The sequence below is a fragment of the Molothrus ater genome, chromosome 27, assembly GCF_012460135.2.
Source record: "Molothrus ater isolate BHLD 08-10-18 breed brown headed cowbird chromosome 27, BPBGC_Mater_1.1, whole genome shotgun sequence".
NCBI lineage: Eukaryota > Metazoa > Chordata > Aves > Passeriformes > Icteridae > Molothrus > Molothrus ater.
Genome location: NC_050504.2, coordinates 3,959,358 through 3,975,422, shown reverse-complemented (window position 1 = coordinate 3,975,422; position 16,065 = coordinate 3,959,358). Strand labels below are relative to the sequence as shown.

At 53.6% G+C, this 16,065-nt stretch overlaps 2 protein-coding genes across 2 annotated transcripts; one reads left to right on the top strand and one right to left on the bottom strand.

Moving 5' to 3' along the window:
* The first annotated feature begins 1,180 nt into the window (after window positions 1-1,180).
* Window positions 1,181-9,398, top strand: VAT1 (vesicle amine transport 1). Its single transcript, XM_036399057.2, has 6 exons — window positions 1,181-1,526; window positions 2,283-2,490; window positions 2,827-2,997; window positions 3,086-3,175; window positions 4,077-4,318; window positions 5,302-9,398. The coding sequence occupies exons 1-6, from the start codon at window positions 1,218-1,220 to the stop codon at window positions 5,401-5,403; spliced, it is 1,122 nt and encodes a 373-aa protein (XP_036254950.1). The 5' UTR covers window positions 1,181-1,217; the 3' UTR covers window positions 5,404-9,398.
* Window positions 9,399-9,670: 272 nt separating this feature from the next.
* On the bottom strand, window positions 9,671-15,926 carry LOC118696512 (uncharacterized). Its single transcript, XM_036398667.2, has 6 exons — window positions 15,749-15,926; window positions 15,152-15,255; window positions 13,276-14,239; window positions 11,303-12,759; window positions 10,753-10,961; window positions 9,671-10,297 (listed from the first exon to the last, which is right to left on the bottom strand). Exons 1-6 carry the CDS (start codon window positions 15,924-15,926, stop codon window positions 10,228-10,230), a joined length of 2,982 nt encoding a protein of 993 aa, XP_036254560.1. The 3' UTR covers window positions 9,671-10,227.
* Window positions 15,927-16,065: the final 139 nt, after the last annotated feature.

Sequence of the window (16,065 nt, the reverse complement as noted above, 5' to 3'; positions counted from 1 at the left end):
ATTCAGGTGTCCTGTGGCTGCTATCTCGCTGCGAGTCCTCTCTTTAAAAAAAAGTATCTTCCATAGCGTAGTTCCTATTTTAACATTATGTTATAACCTAAAACTATATTTACCACACTACCTAGAGAATTAGTACAGCATCACTTTCTAACACAACACATATAATATTCATTTTGATATTTGCGAAAAGCCAATCATAAAATACACATTTTTCACACCAGAGTTTGCTGATCCATGGGCCAGCCAAAGCTGTCACAGTGCTGGCAGTGCCCCGTGCAGGGTTTTGCTTGGCTTGGGAATGACACAGGAATTTCCCAGCACACCGATTATCCTCTGGGTGGTTTGTGTTTTCTTTTTGGGCACGGATGTTTTTCTGTTTCGGGGGCTCTCTGATTCGCTCGCTTGAGCAGTCACCCTGCGGTGGCCGCGGGTGGTTTGGGATGGGCTCATCAAGATCAGATAAGCGGGGTGTGGATTCTGTTGTGCTCCGCACTCACAAAATGGCACCGGACCGGCATTCCCGATGGAAATGGGAGTGTTCACACATTCCCAGAGTGATATCTGGGAATGTGATATCTTTGATATCTGTGATATCTGTGATATCTGAGAGCCGGACAGGGACCCGAGCAGAGAGCTCATGGAGGAGGCTGATGTCTGCTGGCAGAAAGAGAGGCTGGATCCAGCGATCTGTCTGCACACGCTGCCTGATTTATTTGTCTTTAGCTGCAGGATTAGAATTCAGTTCCTCCCTCCGACCTCTGCGTAGCCCGAGCCTCCTCCCTGCCGCAGAGCCGCTGAGCTGCCCGCAAGCGTCGGGATTTCCGCACTATGAATTGTAAAAGTAACTCAGGGAAATGATGAAATGATGCTCCAGCAGCAAAACTGCTGCCATTTCAACCATGTCCCCAGGAAGGGGGGGCGTGTTTGCTCGAAAGGAATCATTTAGTAAAAAAATAAATAAATAAATAAATAAATAAAGAGAAATAAAAAGGAATATAAAGACAAAAAATGCGGTGTGGAGGAGAACAGGAGAAGACGCTGGTAGGGCAGGGGGAGCGGGCCCGGGGGCTGCCCGGGCTCACCGCCCCGCCCGCCGCCGCCGCCGCCGCCGCCCCGCCCGAGCCGCTCCGCCCCCGGCCGCGCCCCGGCCCCTTCCCCGCCCGCCGCCGCCGCCGCCGCCGCCGCGCCCGCAGCCGCTCTCGCCGCTCCGCACCGCCATGTCCGCCGAGCCGGCCCCGGCCCCCGCCGCCCCCGAGCCGGCCCCCGCTCCCGAGCCGCCGGCGGAGCACCGGGCGCTGGTGCTGACCGGGTTCGGCGGCTACGACAAGGTGAAGGTGCAGGCGCGGCGCGGCGCGGAGCCGCGGCCCGGGGAGGTCTCGGTCACCGTCCGCGCCTGCGGGCTCAACTTCGCCGACCTGATGGCGCGGCAGGGCCTGTACGACCGCCTGCCGCCGCCGCCCGTCTGCCCCGGCATGGAGTGCGCCGGCACCGTCCGCGCCCTCGGCGACGGCGTCCGCGACCGACAGGTGAGGGCGGCCCGGCCCACTGGCCCCGAGGTGCCGAGCCCGGCCCGCTGGCCCCGAACCGCCCCGGGAGTCCCGGTGGGCCCCGGCAGCGCTGAGCCCCCGGCAGGGACCGCAGCGATCCCACCCGCCGGAGATTCGGCGGCGGACAAAGGCCAGGGACAAAGGGGCAGGGCGGGCCGGCATCCCCGGGCCGGTCCTGTCGCTCCGGGAGAACGGGCGGGGAGGAGCTGGGGAGGCTGTGTGGCTTAGATTCGGGAGGTTTTCCTAAGTTTAGAGGTGCATTTTTCATGATTGATGCTACTAAGCGATTCCCAAAGGGTTCTGCCTCTTGGCAGGGTGATGGCAAGGAGCAGCAATAATATTTTTTGGTGTTAAGCTTGGGCAAGGAGGGCAGGACATGGTCCTCATCCCTCTTGTGTTGTTGGGGCTCTGCCATGAATCCAGTGGTTGGTTTGGGCAACCACAATTTGGGTTTGGGTAGCACTACAAAGCCAGAGCCTGGGGTGCCTGTGGTCTCTGGGGTTCCTGGTGTGTGCCCAGGTCTGTGGTGAGAGGTTCTGTGCTGCAGCCTCCCAGTGAGGAGGGAGTTAAACCAGCTGAGCTCTCCTGCCTGAGTCCAGCGGTGCTGCAGTCCCTGCAGACCTCTGCACAGAGAACTGTGTGGATGCAGAAGCTCTGACATACCAAGGGCAAGGATCTGATGGCTTCTGCTAACCTTGGGGGCTTGTTTCAGACCACGTTGTCCTCTGATTTTAGGTTGGTGACAAGGTAATGGTCCTGGCCAGGTCAGGGCTCTGGCAAGAAGTGGTGAATGTGCCGGCCAGTCACACCTTCCCGATGCCTGAGGGGATGAGCTTCGAGGAAGCTGCTGCTCTTCTTGTTAACTACATCACTGCCTACATGATTCTGTTTGACTTTGGCAACCTGAGACCCAACCAGAGTGTCCTCATCCACATGGCTGCAGGTAAATAGTTCTTGCCAGACCGTGCTGAGGCTCTTGGTTTCACCGTGCAGCTTCTGAATAAATGACATGGGTGAGGAAATGATCCGAATGGGGCTGGACTGACAAAATGTCACCTGGCAGAGGTGCAGGCTTTGTGCTGACCCCATTTCCCAGCAGCTGGGGTCAGCTCTCAGTGTCCCAGGCTCCAACCTCACCAGGCAGAACCTCTATTCCCCAGGCTGCTGTGCTGTGTGATTGATACAGGCAGGGATAATTTACTGAGTAAGTTTTTGCATGAGGGTTTTTCTGACTGCTGGGGCCGTTTGCTTCTAAATCTTTCTTACTGCTGATTTTCAGGTGGTGTGGGAATTGCTGCCATCCAGCTGTGCAAGACTGTAGAAAATGTCACCATTTTTGGCACAGCATCTGCCTCCAAGCACGAGTACCTCAAGGAGAGTGGAGTTGCTCACCCCATTGACTACAGAACCATGGATTACGCAGAGGAGGTCCGGAAAATCTCTCCCAAAGGTGAGATGTGGTGGAGGACTTGTGCAGCTCTCTTGCATTTCTTTTAAATTGCAAAGAAGCTTTTATTTACTTCCAATTCCCTCTCTAGGTGTTGACATTGTCCTGGACCCTCTGGGAGGATCTGATACGTCCAAAGCTTTTAACCTCTTGAAGCCGATGGGCAAAGTCATCACTTATGGTGAGTGTGGGGTGGGCAAAGTGCCCAGGGACTGTGTGAGGGTGGATTGGATCCACACAGCAATGGTGCATGGCTGTCAGGGACACTGTTCCTCACTGTGTTGCAGTTCTTTTGTTTCATTAAGGTCTTCGGGATGCTTTGGCTTGGTGGCATCGAGGGGGAGTGAGATTTGTGCCTTGTCCCCAGAGCTGTGTTCACAGCCTGCAAGGCTCTTCCCTCCCTCCCATGGTGAAATCTCCCTTGGAGTAAAAGCTGGTGCCTGCAGGGGAAGCTGGAATGTCCTCAGGGAGGGATACTGGCATAGCTGCTTTGTCTAGGCTGAGTTAATGCACAGCCTTGCTTTTCTTTTAGAGGATGTGTGGGAGATGAGGTTTGAGGCTACTGAATACTTATCTCTCCATTCCCCAGCCCTGGAACACTGTGATTTTGTCCCACAGACAAAGCCCTCACACAACCCCCAGTGGGATTCCAGACACTTGCAGCAGTGTGCTGCTTTGGTTGTCCCAGCCACTGCAGCTTGTGATTCCCCTGGAGAAGCAGGGCTGGAGGAGAAGGGGAAAACTGTCCTGCCAGCCTGGCTGGGTGGCACTTGTAACCCTTTCTTACCTCTGCCAGCCCTCCTAGCTGCACTGCTGCTGCCTTAGGAGGGCCAAAGAGAGTAGCTGTTCTGCATTTCTGCATTTCTCATGTGTATTTTTGCCACATGAGTGCTGATAATCCAAATTCTGCTGATCTTGAGGCTGAGGCAGGTGCCTGTTTATATTGAAGATCAACCGGGCAGGTTCTGCTGTGGTCATTTCTCAGCTCTGTCGCTCACTGTGCCTGGTCTGAGCTGTTCCATGGGGTGCCCATTGCCTCCTGTGCTGTGTTCCAGCTCACCTGTGGCTTGCCTTCTTTTCAGGTGTAGCAAACCTGCTCACTGGGCAGAAGAAGAACCTCATGGCTATGGCTAAAACCTGGTGGAACCAGTTCAGCATCACTGCCTTGCAGCTCCTGCACCAGAACAAGGCTGTGTGTGGCTACCATCTTGGATATTTGGATGAAGAAGTTGAGCTTCTCAGAAGTGTTGTAGCCAAGCTGGTTAACCTGTACAGCCAAGGCAAAATCAAGCCCAAAATAGACTCTGTGTGGCCCTTTGATCAGGTGAGTCTGAGCTGATATCCAGTGGTACAGAGTGAGCACCTTGTCCATGGGGCCTGAACTGTTGAAAATGTCTAATAGCCATCTGTTCTCAGACATTCTGAGTCTGAGTTTTATTCCTTTTAAAATATTAAGGCTGAGTAAAGTGGCTGGGCTGTTCTGCTGCCGTGCACAGGGCTGGGCAATGCCAGACAGGGTCCCTGGGGAGCAGGGCAGGTGCTCAGCTGAGCTCCATGGGCAGCAGGAGGGGGCTGGGTTGTACCTCAGACTGCAGCATGCCCTGAGTGCTCTGTAGCCTGTAATTAAGCAGACAGATGGGGAGGTTGTTGCTGCCCTTCCAAGAGTGCAGAAGAGCCCAGGCAGTGAAGCAGAATGAGGGTATTAGAAGGCAGCAGCAGGTTTTCCAGCAGCTCTGCTCTGCTCAGGGTTAGTGCATTGATGGGTCCAGGCAGAGTCAGGCTCTTCCCTTGGGAATGCTGGGGCAGGACCTCCTACAGGGGAGCCAAGAAATTAGTGATGATGGTCAGTGTTCACACCTGAAAACTGGTCTGATGCAAAAGCTTAAGGAAAGGTTTGATTCCAGGCCTGGCCCAGGTGCTTAAAAATAATTATAAAAATGATACAATTGTGTGCATCTATTGTTTTGTGCAGCTGGTGGAGGCTTTGTCCTCCTAGCAGTTGCTGGATTCCTCCCTTTGGAGAGTGACACACACACTGCACTTCCACATTTGTGTGAGCAGAGCCTCCTTGTGTGTGTGTGTTTAGGTTGGGCTCTGTGAATTCTTGATAGTTTCCTATAGACCTGCTGGGGTAGTTGCCCAGGTCTGTCCAAAACACACCTGTGCAGAGGCACCTGAATGCTTGGGAGATGCTTGAACTCCAGGAAAGCTGTGCCTCAGACTGCTCTGGGGGTGCTGAGGGGCCCAGGAGGGGCATGGATGCTCTCTGCAGTGGGTGGGGTCTTACCAGGCTCCTTTTGCCTCCAGGTGGCAGAGGCTATGAAGCAAATGCAAGAAAAGAAGAATGTTGGAAAAGTCGTCCTGGTTCCTGAAGCACCCAAGGAAGAACCTAAAAAAGCAGAGAACTAAGCAGAAGAGATGAATGAAGATTATGAATTCATGGTTTAACTCAACTCCCTGATCTCTTTGGGACCTGGAAATGGACAGATCAGTATCTCCCATCTTTCACCAGTACAAGAACATCATGGTTATCATTCAGATGAGGTTTGCATGCTCTTGTTGTGACTGACCCTTTGCCAGATATGCCTCCTGCTCTCTCTTTTGAAGCCTCTTTATTTCATACTGCTTTCCAACCACTTGTTTCTCCACTGAATTTCCAGACTAACCTCCTTTTTCTCTGGCAGTGAGGCTGAAGCTTCCAAGCAGTTGGTGACTAACAACTGCACAGCCTGTCACTGTAAAGTCAAGGCACAATGTACTGTAACAACTGCCAAGTGTCTCTGCAGAAACTGAGCCCTGCTGCAGCATTTGCACTGACAGCTTTGGGAAGTCTGTTCAGCAGAGGACTGGCCAAATGTAGGATGTTTCCTCCACAGCCAAAGGAAAACCACAGCTGGCCTAGTTAAATTCAAGCAGGGGTTTCTCTTCTGTTCACACTAACCTGGCTTTATTCCCTCTGCTTTTTGTAGGCCACTAACACAGCCAGATATTAACAGCTCATGCTGTTTTTGCCTTGACCATCCTGGCAATTTGGAGCCTATTGCAGATCACACTCCCTTTGCAGTCACTTCTCTGTGCAGTCTGTAAATACCCTGACAGGCTGGGCTGGGCTATGTCTGACTACAGAAGAAAAGTTTCAATTAGATAACCTGATCCTGTCCATTTTCTATTTCCAAATTGTATAGAGAGATCTGAGCAGTGTCTGATTCTTAGAGACCATAAGGATTCAGCTGTGTCTCAAACAACTGGAACAATTGATGTTGGCTCTGTGCTTTATTATGTTGGCCTCCAAGTTGGTGTTGTTAGGGCTTCACCCTTGTCTTTGTATTTCCAAGGGCTGCAGTATTGAATTGGACTTGAGTGAGATGGAAACAAAATAATCCCCTATTAATGCTTTGTGCAGTGCCCTGTGCACTGAGGAGGTGTTGCAGTTGGGAAGGACCTTTCAGGAGCCCCTCCTGTGGGCTGGCTGCCCAGCAGCCTGGGCTGGCTCTCCCTGTGGCACACTGGTTGCTAAAGCTGTTGCCAGGGTAGCAGTAGATGACAACCAGCCCAGCTGTGTGTCAATGTGGTGCCTCTTTACCTTCACATTCTGAGCAGTTTTCCATTGTCTCCCAGCTCATTTGCTGCAGCAGGGCTTGGCTCTTCTCCCCCTGAATCTGTCCTGGGGCTCTGGCACTGAGGGTTTAGGAGCTGCCTGGGATGCTCCTCCCTATACCAGAACTGTTTCCTCTTCTACTTTTCTTCCCTTGTGTGTATTTGGAAACAGAGCTGTGTAGAGACCCAAGCCCAGCTCTGTGAGCACCTTGAGCCCTGGGTGATGCTGCCCTGGACCCTGCTTGCAGCTCTGGGCCACTCTGGTGCTGTCAGTGCTTACTTGGCGTGGGTTGTAGGTGTTGTGGGCTTTTGGGCTTCATTTTGGATTTGAAATGGTAAACCTAAGGGCACTAAGAGCTGCCCATCATGGAAGAACTTGTGCTTCAGAAGCAAAACCTTGAGATTAGAATCCTGCTTAATTAGCCCACAGGGGAGGGCCCAGGGCCCAAGGAGGGCAGGTACCCACTGGGCACAGGGCTGGGCACGGAGCCCCAGCACCACCCAGGAGAGCCCATGTCACACAGGGCTGGAGCTGCTCTCTGAATTCTCCCTCAGCCTGCTCAGTGGGACTCTGCCAGTGCAGCTTGGGGTTCAGGTGCTTGGGCTCAGTCCAGAGTTCTTTAGAAATGCACTGGCACAGCTTCCAGGGGATTTCCCCTGGCTAACTTTAAATATTGCAACAATCCTGTTCCCTACAACCTCAGAGGAGTGCTGGAGTCCTCTCACAGATCCTTGTCAGTTCATCTCTTGAACTTCATAAACACAGGCTGATGGAACTCTCAAGCACAACTTTTAACCTTTCTGAATCCAAAATCTTGCTGCTTCTTTCAACCTGCCCCATTGTGCTGATTTAGATTGAATCCAACAGTGTCTAATGCTGCTTTACCAGGTGTGAAAACAGAAGGACTGGCTAAATTGCTGAAAAGGAAAGTCTGGACCTGTTCCTCTGAGAAACTGGACTTCACCTTGATGCCAGGGCAGCATGCTCAAAAGGCACACAACCCTGCACATCTTCAGATTGTAAAAGGGAAAGCTGTTGTGGTGTGTTCATAGCAACATCCTCTCTCTCCCTGCTTTATCCTGAGCCAGTCCCGTGCTCAGTGCCTTACATGGATGGCCTTGGGTCAGGCAGTGTGGCAGGGCTCTCACAGCTGCCACCAGACCCCTCTGCCCTGCTGCCTCCTGTGTGCCACAGCAAACAGCATCTCAGTGCCTTCTGCTACATGACTAAGAAGTCACTGGGGCCTTTTCCATTCTGGCCTTTCAAAGTATTGCCAAAACACTGTTTTGACTCTTATTAGCTCTGTTTTGTGAACTCTGGTGATGTTGTTGGACTTTCCATGAGTTAGCTGTTCTCTCCCCAGGTGTTCCAGCCTTTCTGGGGCTGACCTGGTGCTTCTGTACCCCCCAGTCCATAAGACCTGTTGTAAAGCCCTTGTCTTTCCCAGGGCAGAGCTGTTTGGCTCCAGGGTGAGGCTTTATCAGCTGCTCCAGCCTTGGCTCTTTAGAAACAATCCTAGCTCCTGGCTCTTTTTGGGCTCACATGTCTTTCTAAGCAGAAATTCCAGAAGCTCTTATCGAGGCAGGAATGCCAAGAGCAGTTACTGCCTGCTCGAGGTCAGCACTGACTATTTGGTGTCTCTTGGTAGCAACAGTGTTTTCCTACAGGAAGACCAAGATTAAATGTAACCTTGCAATCCTCTGCCCCTGCTCAAAGTTCTGCTCCAGGTGGGTGTGGTTGGTTGTGTTTTGGTTTTTTACTTTTCTTTTTTATGGGCCAGTAAGTATAGAACCTGTGTAAAACAACTTCAAGTGTCTTAATCCAGTCAACCAGCCAGTTTGTGTACTAAGGACCAAAGCAAAAAAACCAAAATGAAACCCTAGGATAAAAATCATTCCATTCAATGTTGCTTGTTTAGGGCAAAGTTGTGCTACTGAGGAACTGGGAGATTCCTGTACTTAATCATGTGTGCCATTCCAGAAGTGCAATTTAATGTTTATTTTACTGATTGTCTTGACTCAAAGGTTGTGCCATGAGAAGTCTGGGTGGAAGTGCAAGAGTTGGTGAGTGGAGGAGGCACCCCCAGCCCTGCCTGCTGCAGGTGCCAGTGCCTCTCCTGTCATTGCTGTAGGGACCTCCCAGCCTGGTGCTGCTGGTCTTGGACAAAAAGCAACTCCTTTGCTATCACCAGGCAGCACTTGCCACATTTCTGACTCTCTGAAGCTCACTTGTGTTGCAAGCTGACTGCGGGAGGGGAAGGGAGCAGAGGTGGCCCCTGCCCAGTGCTCTGGGAAGGAGTTCAGCTCTAGGTTTTGTTTCAGACACCTGTATTAAACTAGAATGGATTAACCAGGGAGCAGTAAGAAGCACTGTGTGTGTGAGGCTTCAGCTGCTGCAGGCTCCTGGCCTGCTGACAGCTGCTATCATAGGTGTGAAACCACTCAAGTTGCCTGAAGCCTCTGCTGTGCTGAGCCCTCGTGATGGCAAAGTGTTTTTGGCAAGTAGTACATGAGCATGATGTGAAATGTGTTAGACTCTGAGTGAGCCTCTTGCAGCATATGGTCTGGTCTGTACTGTCTGAATTGTGTTGATTTGCAGATTTGTGATACGAGTGCTGCTCATCCTACAGACACATAGCAAATCTTTTGTTTAAAAAATATATTTCGCTTTTTTGTGTAACCAAGTTGGACAGAAGACAACTGTGCCACTGCTGTTTACATGACTACAATGTGTACTGCTCCTCTGTCAAACGTTACCATATGCCTTATGTGTTTCAAATGTTAATTAAAAGCATAACAAAACCTTCCACAGTGCTGCTCAGGTTTCCATTGTCGTGAACCCTCTGCCCACAGCAGATTCAGGTGACAAAGTGTAATGCTCCCAGCAGGAGGAGATGCCTCTGCTCTCAGGGCCCACTGTTAATTGCTGGCTTGAATATTGTTCCTGACACTCATCCTGAGGGCAGCCATGGTGATTTTTGTTTGTGAAGCTTTTAGCTGGGCTCTGCACTTCGTATCTGGGTGTGTCAGTAGCCAGGTGGGACTGAAGTGGGCGCCTGGGCTGAGGGTAAGACAAGGCATGAACAGCCACCACCAAACATGAGAATAAATCCTGTTTATTTGTCAGCATGGAGACTGTCCCTGGGAGGAGGCAGCTGCTGTGGGTGCTGAAAGCTGTTAATGTTCTCAGAGCAGGGGCTGGGGGCTGAGAGCTGCCACTAAGGACAGCTCATCTCCAACCCCAGCTCTGGCAGCAGCTGAGCTGGAGCCTCTGTAGTGGCAGGAGCTGGAAGAGACTTCCAGAAGCTGGGGCTGGACAAGGTGCAGACTCCTGCCCAGGTTTGTGTCAGCTGCTGGAAGCCAAACAGGGCTCAGGCTGCAATCAGCTCTGTGATTTCAGGACATGCATCCAAGAGGAGCTGGATTTTCTGGGAAGCACTGATCCATGCTGAGGCTGCGTGGGCCAGGGACAGAGGGGCTGCTCTTTGCTAAAGGGCAGAGTTCTGGCTACGTGTGGGGAAAGCAGGAACTCTTCCAACAAACACCTGCTTCTTCCTGAGCTGTCTCTGTTAAGCTGCAGTGTTCTCAGCAGGAAAAGAAGGTGAAAGGAAGCCACAGGCTGTGGCTGTGGGAGAATCACACAAGGCCCAGTATATTGAGGACTGTGCCAACCTCGTAGAGGTACTGGGCATCTGGGTAGCCATTCCTGTGGGGCAGAGAGGAAGCACTGTAAATCCTGCTGTGCCAAAACCACAGTGGGAAGCAGCCCTTTATTTTTGCCCCACCCTTTCAGAGGGGCTGAGAGGGGAAGTCCTGGCCCTGGGATGTCCTGCAGGCACAGCTTGTACCCAGCACAGGCATGGGAAAGGCTCTAAGTGAACAGAGCCCACAGTTCTTGTCCATGGGGAATTACAGGTTTCCACACCACTTATGGATGTGGGATGGGCAAGGGCTTTTGCTCCAGCTGGAGAGGGCCAGGGCTGGTCTGCCATGCCACAGCTGCCCTGCAAGCTGAAGCAAAGGGAAGCACCAACTCTGCCACTGTGGAAGGGTGGAAGAGCCATCCCTACCAGGATTTGTTGAGCTGGAGCCCCTGGTTCTCCTCCTCCCATTGCTAAAAAACCCACAACCATACCCAGAAGCTTGGGATGAGCTCCATACCTGGCTTTGCCTCCATCCCAGGAGGTTTTGTGGGGGATAGGGCCCCATGTGACTCTTTCCTCTCCATTGCAGGACTTGATCTGGAATGTCAGCTCACATTCAAATGCTCTCTTCAGCAGCTTTGCTATCTTCACCCCTTCTGTGTTTTCAGGCAGGAAGGCACAAAAATTCCCCCCTTTGTAAGGGTGTCCTGGGCGAGGGTTCCCAGCCTTAGAACAGGAATAAGACATTTTAAACAATGGCTGCAGTGCTTGGCCTCTAAGGGGATTTCTAAGGTTTGTCTAGCTTGAAAACTACACTCATGACCATAACCCCCATGGGCTGATTGACAGTCACTGTCAACTAAAACCAGAGGTCACACGTGCTTTTGAAAAGCAGCAAGTTGCTCCAAAACCTGCTGTGGAGCTTTTTTGCTTTTCATAGGTTAACACCTCTGCTGCTTTGCCTGTGGGGCAGGGAGCTGTGGCTGCTCTTTTCCCCTCCCAACCGCCCTGACAGCCCCCCCTGTGTGGGCTGCAGTGGGATGGGGAAGCTCTGTGGTGGTACCTACCCTCTGCACTCCATCAGGGATGTTGTAAGTAAGCTGCAATGTTGGGTGCGGATAGAATCCAGGCAGGCTCTGAGGCAGGGAAGAGATCTTCAGTGTCCCCAGGATATTGCAGCTTGGGATATCTGAGGAGGAGTCACAGCAAGCTGGCTGCATACTGTCTGCTGCAAAACATGTACTGCACAAGGCGTGACCACAGCAGCCCTGGCAAGCATCACCCTGCTCCAGAGGGATGCTGCTGCTTTCCTGTCCAAGGCTGGGGTCTCTTTGCTGCTGTGATGGGAGCTCAGGCTCCTCCTGCTCATTGCTCCTGCCCCCTGGGAGCTGGGCCCTTCCCTGATCTGTGGGCTCTGCTGCAGGTGCCTGTTGGGCCACAGCTGGTGGTGGCTCAGCAGCCACAGCCCTGGGTAGCCAGGTGGGCAGAGAGTGAGGAGTTTCATCAGCTGCACGGACTGGACAGTGCTGCTGTCCTATTGCTTCATTGTGGCCTCCTCTGCTCTTGTCTCTTGCAAACTGGAATCTGTCTGGCAAGACTTGTTTTAGCCGGGGGCTGTCAGGCTCCCCCAGGGTCAGTTTTGTCTTCCGCTGTTCCTGGAACTCCCTCAGGCCAGGAGGGCTTGGCTTATTCACTGTCCCAAGGTTCAGAAGGCTGCTTCCTTGTCTCCCAGCCCAAGAGTCAACATAGCCCCTGGCCTCCTCCTGCCCCCAAGCCTGCTGGTACCTCCAAGGACTGGGGGACCCCTTTTCCTCAGCCTCTGGCACCCAGGAAGCCCTGAGCACACTTGGAGAGTCCATTTTATCGATGGTGTTCAGGTGATGTGGGGAATTCAGGCTGCCAGGAAAGGCTACATCCAGCACTGGGTCCTGGCTTCTGCTTGGCTGGATGAGACTCAAATTCCCTGTCCTCTCTGGTCTAGGAGACAGGGATGAAGACTTCGTGGCACAGAGCCTCCTGGAGGAAAACATGTGGAAGGCCTCATTCATTCCTGGCAGCATCTCCTTGGGGCAGGCAAGGTAGAGCATGTACTTATCTTTGCTGAGTCCAACCTGGAAGGATTTTCCTCGCAAGAGGCTGCACAGTTCATTCAGGTCACTGTCATCTGGACCACTGACAGCAAGCTCTGAGTAGCTCACACTCTGACACACCAAGTCAGGGCACTTCTGCACAAGATCTTCCAACGTCCATTTAGCCTGGAGCAGCTTTCTCCTGTCTTCTGCCTGCAGCATCAGCACCGTGCAGTCCCCAGCGTGGCGCTCTGAGATGTGCACCCCTCCAGCCCTGCACAGCTCATCAATAGCAGCACGGCAGACATCTTTCAGGTAAAACCACTGCAGAGTGTCCAGGCTCATCTCCTCACTCACCCTGCTGATGTCTCCAGAGTTGCTGCTTTCCTTTGACCTCGACAGGGAGAAGCTGTTGGACCGTCTCAGCACAGGGCTGGATGGAGAGGGTTTGCAGCCTGAAGCAAAAGAGGTCCATGTCACATCACATTTGCTGTAGATGCCAGCAAGGGAGTGGTACCCAAAGGGACCTGAGCCTTTGGAGTCCTCAGGATGCTGACAAGTGCTGCTTTCTTTGCCTGCAACAGGCACCACCACCTTTTCTCCTGTGAGTCTGGCACCTCCTTCCACATGGCCCCCTTCTCTGGGGTCATTCTGCTGAGGCTCTGCTGCTGACCCCACAACTTTATCTGTCATAGGGGTGGAAGGCCGTGCTGACCCCACAACTTTATCTGTCATAGGGGTGGAAGGCCGTGCTGACCCCACAACTTTATCTGTCATAGGGGTGGAAGGCTGATACTGCTGGCTCAGTGCCCTTGGGCCACTCTGACCAGGAGCATGTGTCTCTGATGAATGTTTCCCAGAAAGCTGCACATGTCCCACTGGTGGAGAGTCCTGATTCACCAAGAGGTCCTGGCCAGCCTGAGACCTGTCAGCTTTCGGGGTGCTGAAGTTGGCAGCTAGCTTGAACTCACCTTTCTGCTCCTGCTTGCTTGGGCTAAGTCTTGTGGCTGAAGGATGCACAGGAGGTTTGCCCAGGAGTGGTGCAGCCTCTGTGGTGCCAGAGGGCTGGGAGCTGCTCAGCGTGTCAACCATGTGTGCAGCACCTCTCCTGGTGACAGAATCATCGAGGAACTGCTTGGCCTTGCACACATCAACAAGGTTTCCAACAAGATAAAGCTGCTTCACATCCTCATGGCAGAGCAGCTGGGGATACAGCTCCTGCAGCTCACGTGTCAGAGCCCTGAGTGCCTGGCTGTCCATTCCCAGCCCTTTCTTAGCAATCTTCTCCTTGCGCAGGCTCGCCTCCAGCTGCTGGTAGAGCTGCTGCAGGGCCAGCTGGGCCTGTCTCAAGGCATCTCTGTCCCCAGACACTCCTCCAGATGGCTGGAGGTACAACACAGCAATGCCATCGCCACTGGCATCCACCACATCCACGTGATGTTGGTGCAGCACACCCTGGTACTCAGCAGCACAGAACCTCTGCATGTACAAGTAAATGTCCGAGTCCATGACGAGGGAAAAGTCCTCCAGCTTCCCCAAAAGTTCCACAGCTTCCTCACCCACTGGGCTCTGAGGTGAAGGGACTTTAGCTGCCATTTCCTGCACCTGGTCACAATCTGGCAGCTTTGCTGCCTCTTGTGCTGACTCAGTGGAGTCAGGCACTTGCTGCTGATCAGGCATTCCCATCTCTTTGGCCCCACAGCTGGAAGCTGGCAGGAGGATCTGGCCGGTGGCTTGGTTCTTGAGGTTCAGGTTGCCCAGGAGGTCTCTGCTGAAGGTCTGCAGCTCAGTGAATGGGCCCTGGACTATGCACTGCATATGCTTGGAGTCAAAGCTGAAGTGTATATTGCTGTACTCTTTGTGCAAGTCCTTCAGGAGGGTTTTGCCCGTGGGCAGCCTGCTATAGTCAATTGTCATGCTCACGTGTATGAAGATCTGCAAGTAGATAGCAAGGGAGTGAGAGAGCAAGGACCAAAACCAACCCCTTTCAAAGGCACAGAAGGCAAGTGGCCCCTGCATTACTGTGACACACTCTTCCACCTCTCTCCCTCAGCATCCTGCTTTCAAGAGAGATGGACCCTGACACAGACAGGATCAAAAGACCCAGACTAAGCAACCCCTTGACCTTGTGCACTTGTCACAAGCTTTCTGCAAACAAGGGATCAGAGGGGGAAATTGCACAGAGATAGGGCCACATTTCTACACACTGGGAGCTCTTCAAAAAGCCCAAACCCAAGATATCCACTATTGTTTCTGCATCTGAAATGCAGTTGCTCTCTTGCCTTTACAGAGCTTCATCTCCAGATTTTCAGGCAGTTTTGGCACCACAGGCTTGCAAAAAGGTCTGCAAGGCCAGGCTAATTCCCTTGCCCCTGTTTTTGGGGCTCAGACATGAAAACAGGAGACATGGCTACTGCCACGGTCTCTTGAGACTGCAGGAAGAGGCAAGAACACTCCAGTGCTCCCTAGACACCAGCAGGTCTGTATGCTAAGCTTTCCTGAGAAGGAAAGAGGAACAATACACTGTGAATCCAGCTGATGACACGGCAGAAGCATTAACAGGATCCCCTGTGTGGCACCAGATGGACTGGGGAAAAGTGCCTGTTCTCTTCCTGCCTGACTACCCTCCATTTGACAGGCACAAATGCCAGATGACTGAGAGCACAGCCTGCCTGCCTGTCCCTCTGCTATTAGCACAGGGAAAAAAAAATCTTCATTTGAATATGAATGAGGATGGATTTAAGTGTAATTAAGACAAAAGGAGAGAGTGAGGTCTCCCTTCTCAAGCTGTCTGCCAGGCACAGAGTCTGTGTGGGAGCAGCTGGGGCTACTACAAACCCTCAGTACCTCATTGGGGCTCAGCTCTGAAGCGTGGGGCGTCACCTCCAGCGGGTATTGTGTCTTCCCAATTGCCAGCACGTGGTTCTTCACCTGCAGGATCCTCTGGGCCACTGGTGGGAAAAACCACCCAGACCTCTGTCAGCCCAGCCAAGGGACAGCAGTGGGGTGGGGGACACTGGGACAGGGGATGGTGGGGCTGGGGACAGCAGGACTGGGCAGTAAGACAGAGAATGATGGGACAGGGGAAGGTGGGCAAGGCAATGTCAGGATTGGGGATGGTGGGACAGGGGGCAGCAGGACAGGGACAAGTGAGGCTGAGGATGGTGGGACAGGGCACAGAGAGGCTGGGGATGGTGGGGCAGGGCAGAGGGGAGCTGGGGATGGTGGGGCAGGGAAGAGGGGAGCTGGGGATGGTGGGGCAGGGCACAGAGAGGCTGGGGATGGTGGGGCAGGGCACAGAGAGGCTGGGGATGGTGGGGCAGGGCACAGAGGGGCTGGGGATGGTGGGACAGGGCACAGAGAGGCTGGGGATAATGGGACAGGGAAGAGGGGAGCTGGGGATGGTGGGGCAGGCCAGGTCCCCGAGGGTCCCGCGGGCGTTACCTTCCGGCGCCTCGAAGGTGATGAGGGCGCAGGGCAGGGAGCCGGGCAGCACCCGGACGTTGGCAATGTCGCCGCCGCCGTTGCGGGAGCGCAGGAAGTGAATGGTCAGCTTGTCGGCCGCCCTGTCGGGAGGCAGCTCGGCGGGGAAGCCCTGCACCCGCACCGTGCGGCCCGCCATGCCCGCGGCGGCGGTTGCCAGGGCCTCGCCTCACCGGGGCCTCGCCGCCCGCTCCCACCGCTCCGGCCACCGCCGCAACCCCGCCCCCGCGAGGAAACGAAAGCGAAAGCGGGGCCGCTCCGCCCTGGGCCCGCGGGAG

Bases quoted from the DNA above. Each gene is read 5' to 3' on its own strand.
- LOC118696512 (XM_036398667.2), bottom strand. From the start codon at position 15,926: ATGGCGGGCCGCACGGTGCGGGTGCAGGGCTTCCCCGCCGAGCTGCCT. The intron at 12,760-13,275 runs GTGAGTTCAAGC...CTTTTGCTTCAG, and splicing joins AAGCAAGCAGGAGCAGAAAG to GCTGCAAACCCTCTCCATCC. The intron at 10,962-11,302 runs GTAGGTACCACC...TCCTGTTCTAAG, and splicing joins TCCCTGATGGAGTGCAGAGG to GCTGGGAACCCTCGCCCAGG.
- VAT1 (XM_036399057.2), top strand. From the start codon at position 1,218: ATGTCCGCCGAGCCGGCCCCGGCCCCCGCCGCCCCCGAGCCGGCCCCC. The intron at 2,998-3,085 runs GTGAGATGTGGT...TTCCCTCTCTAG, and splicing joins CCGGAAAATCTCTCCCAAAG to GTGTTGACATTGTCCTGGAC. The intron at 3,176-4,076 runs GTGAGTGTGGGG...CCTTCTTTTCAG, and splicing joins GGGCAAAGTCATCACTTATG to GTGTAGCAAACCTGCTCACT.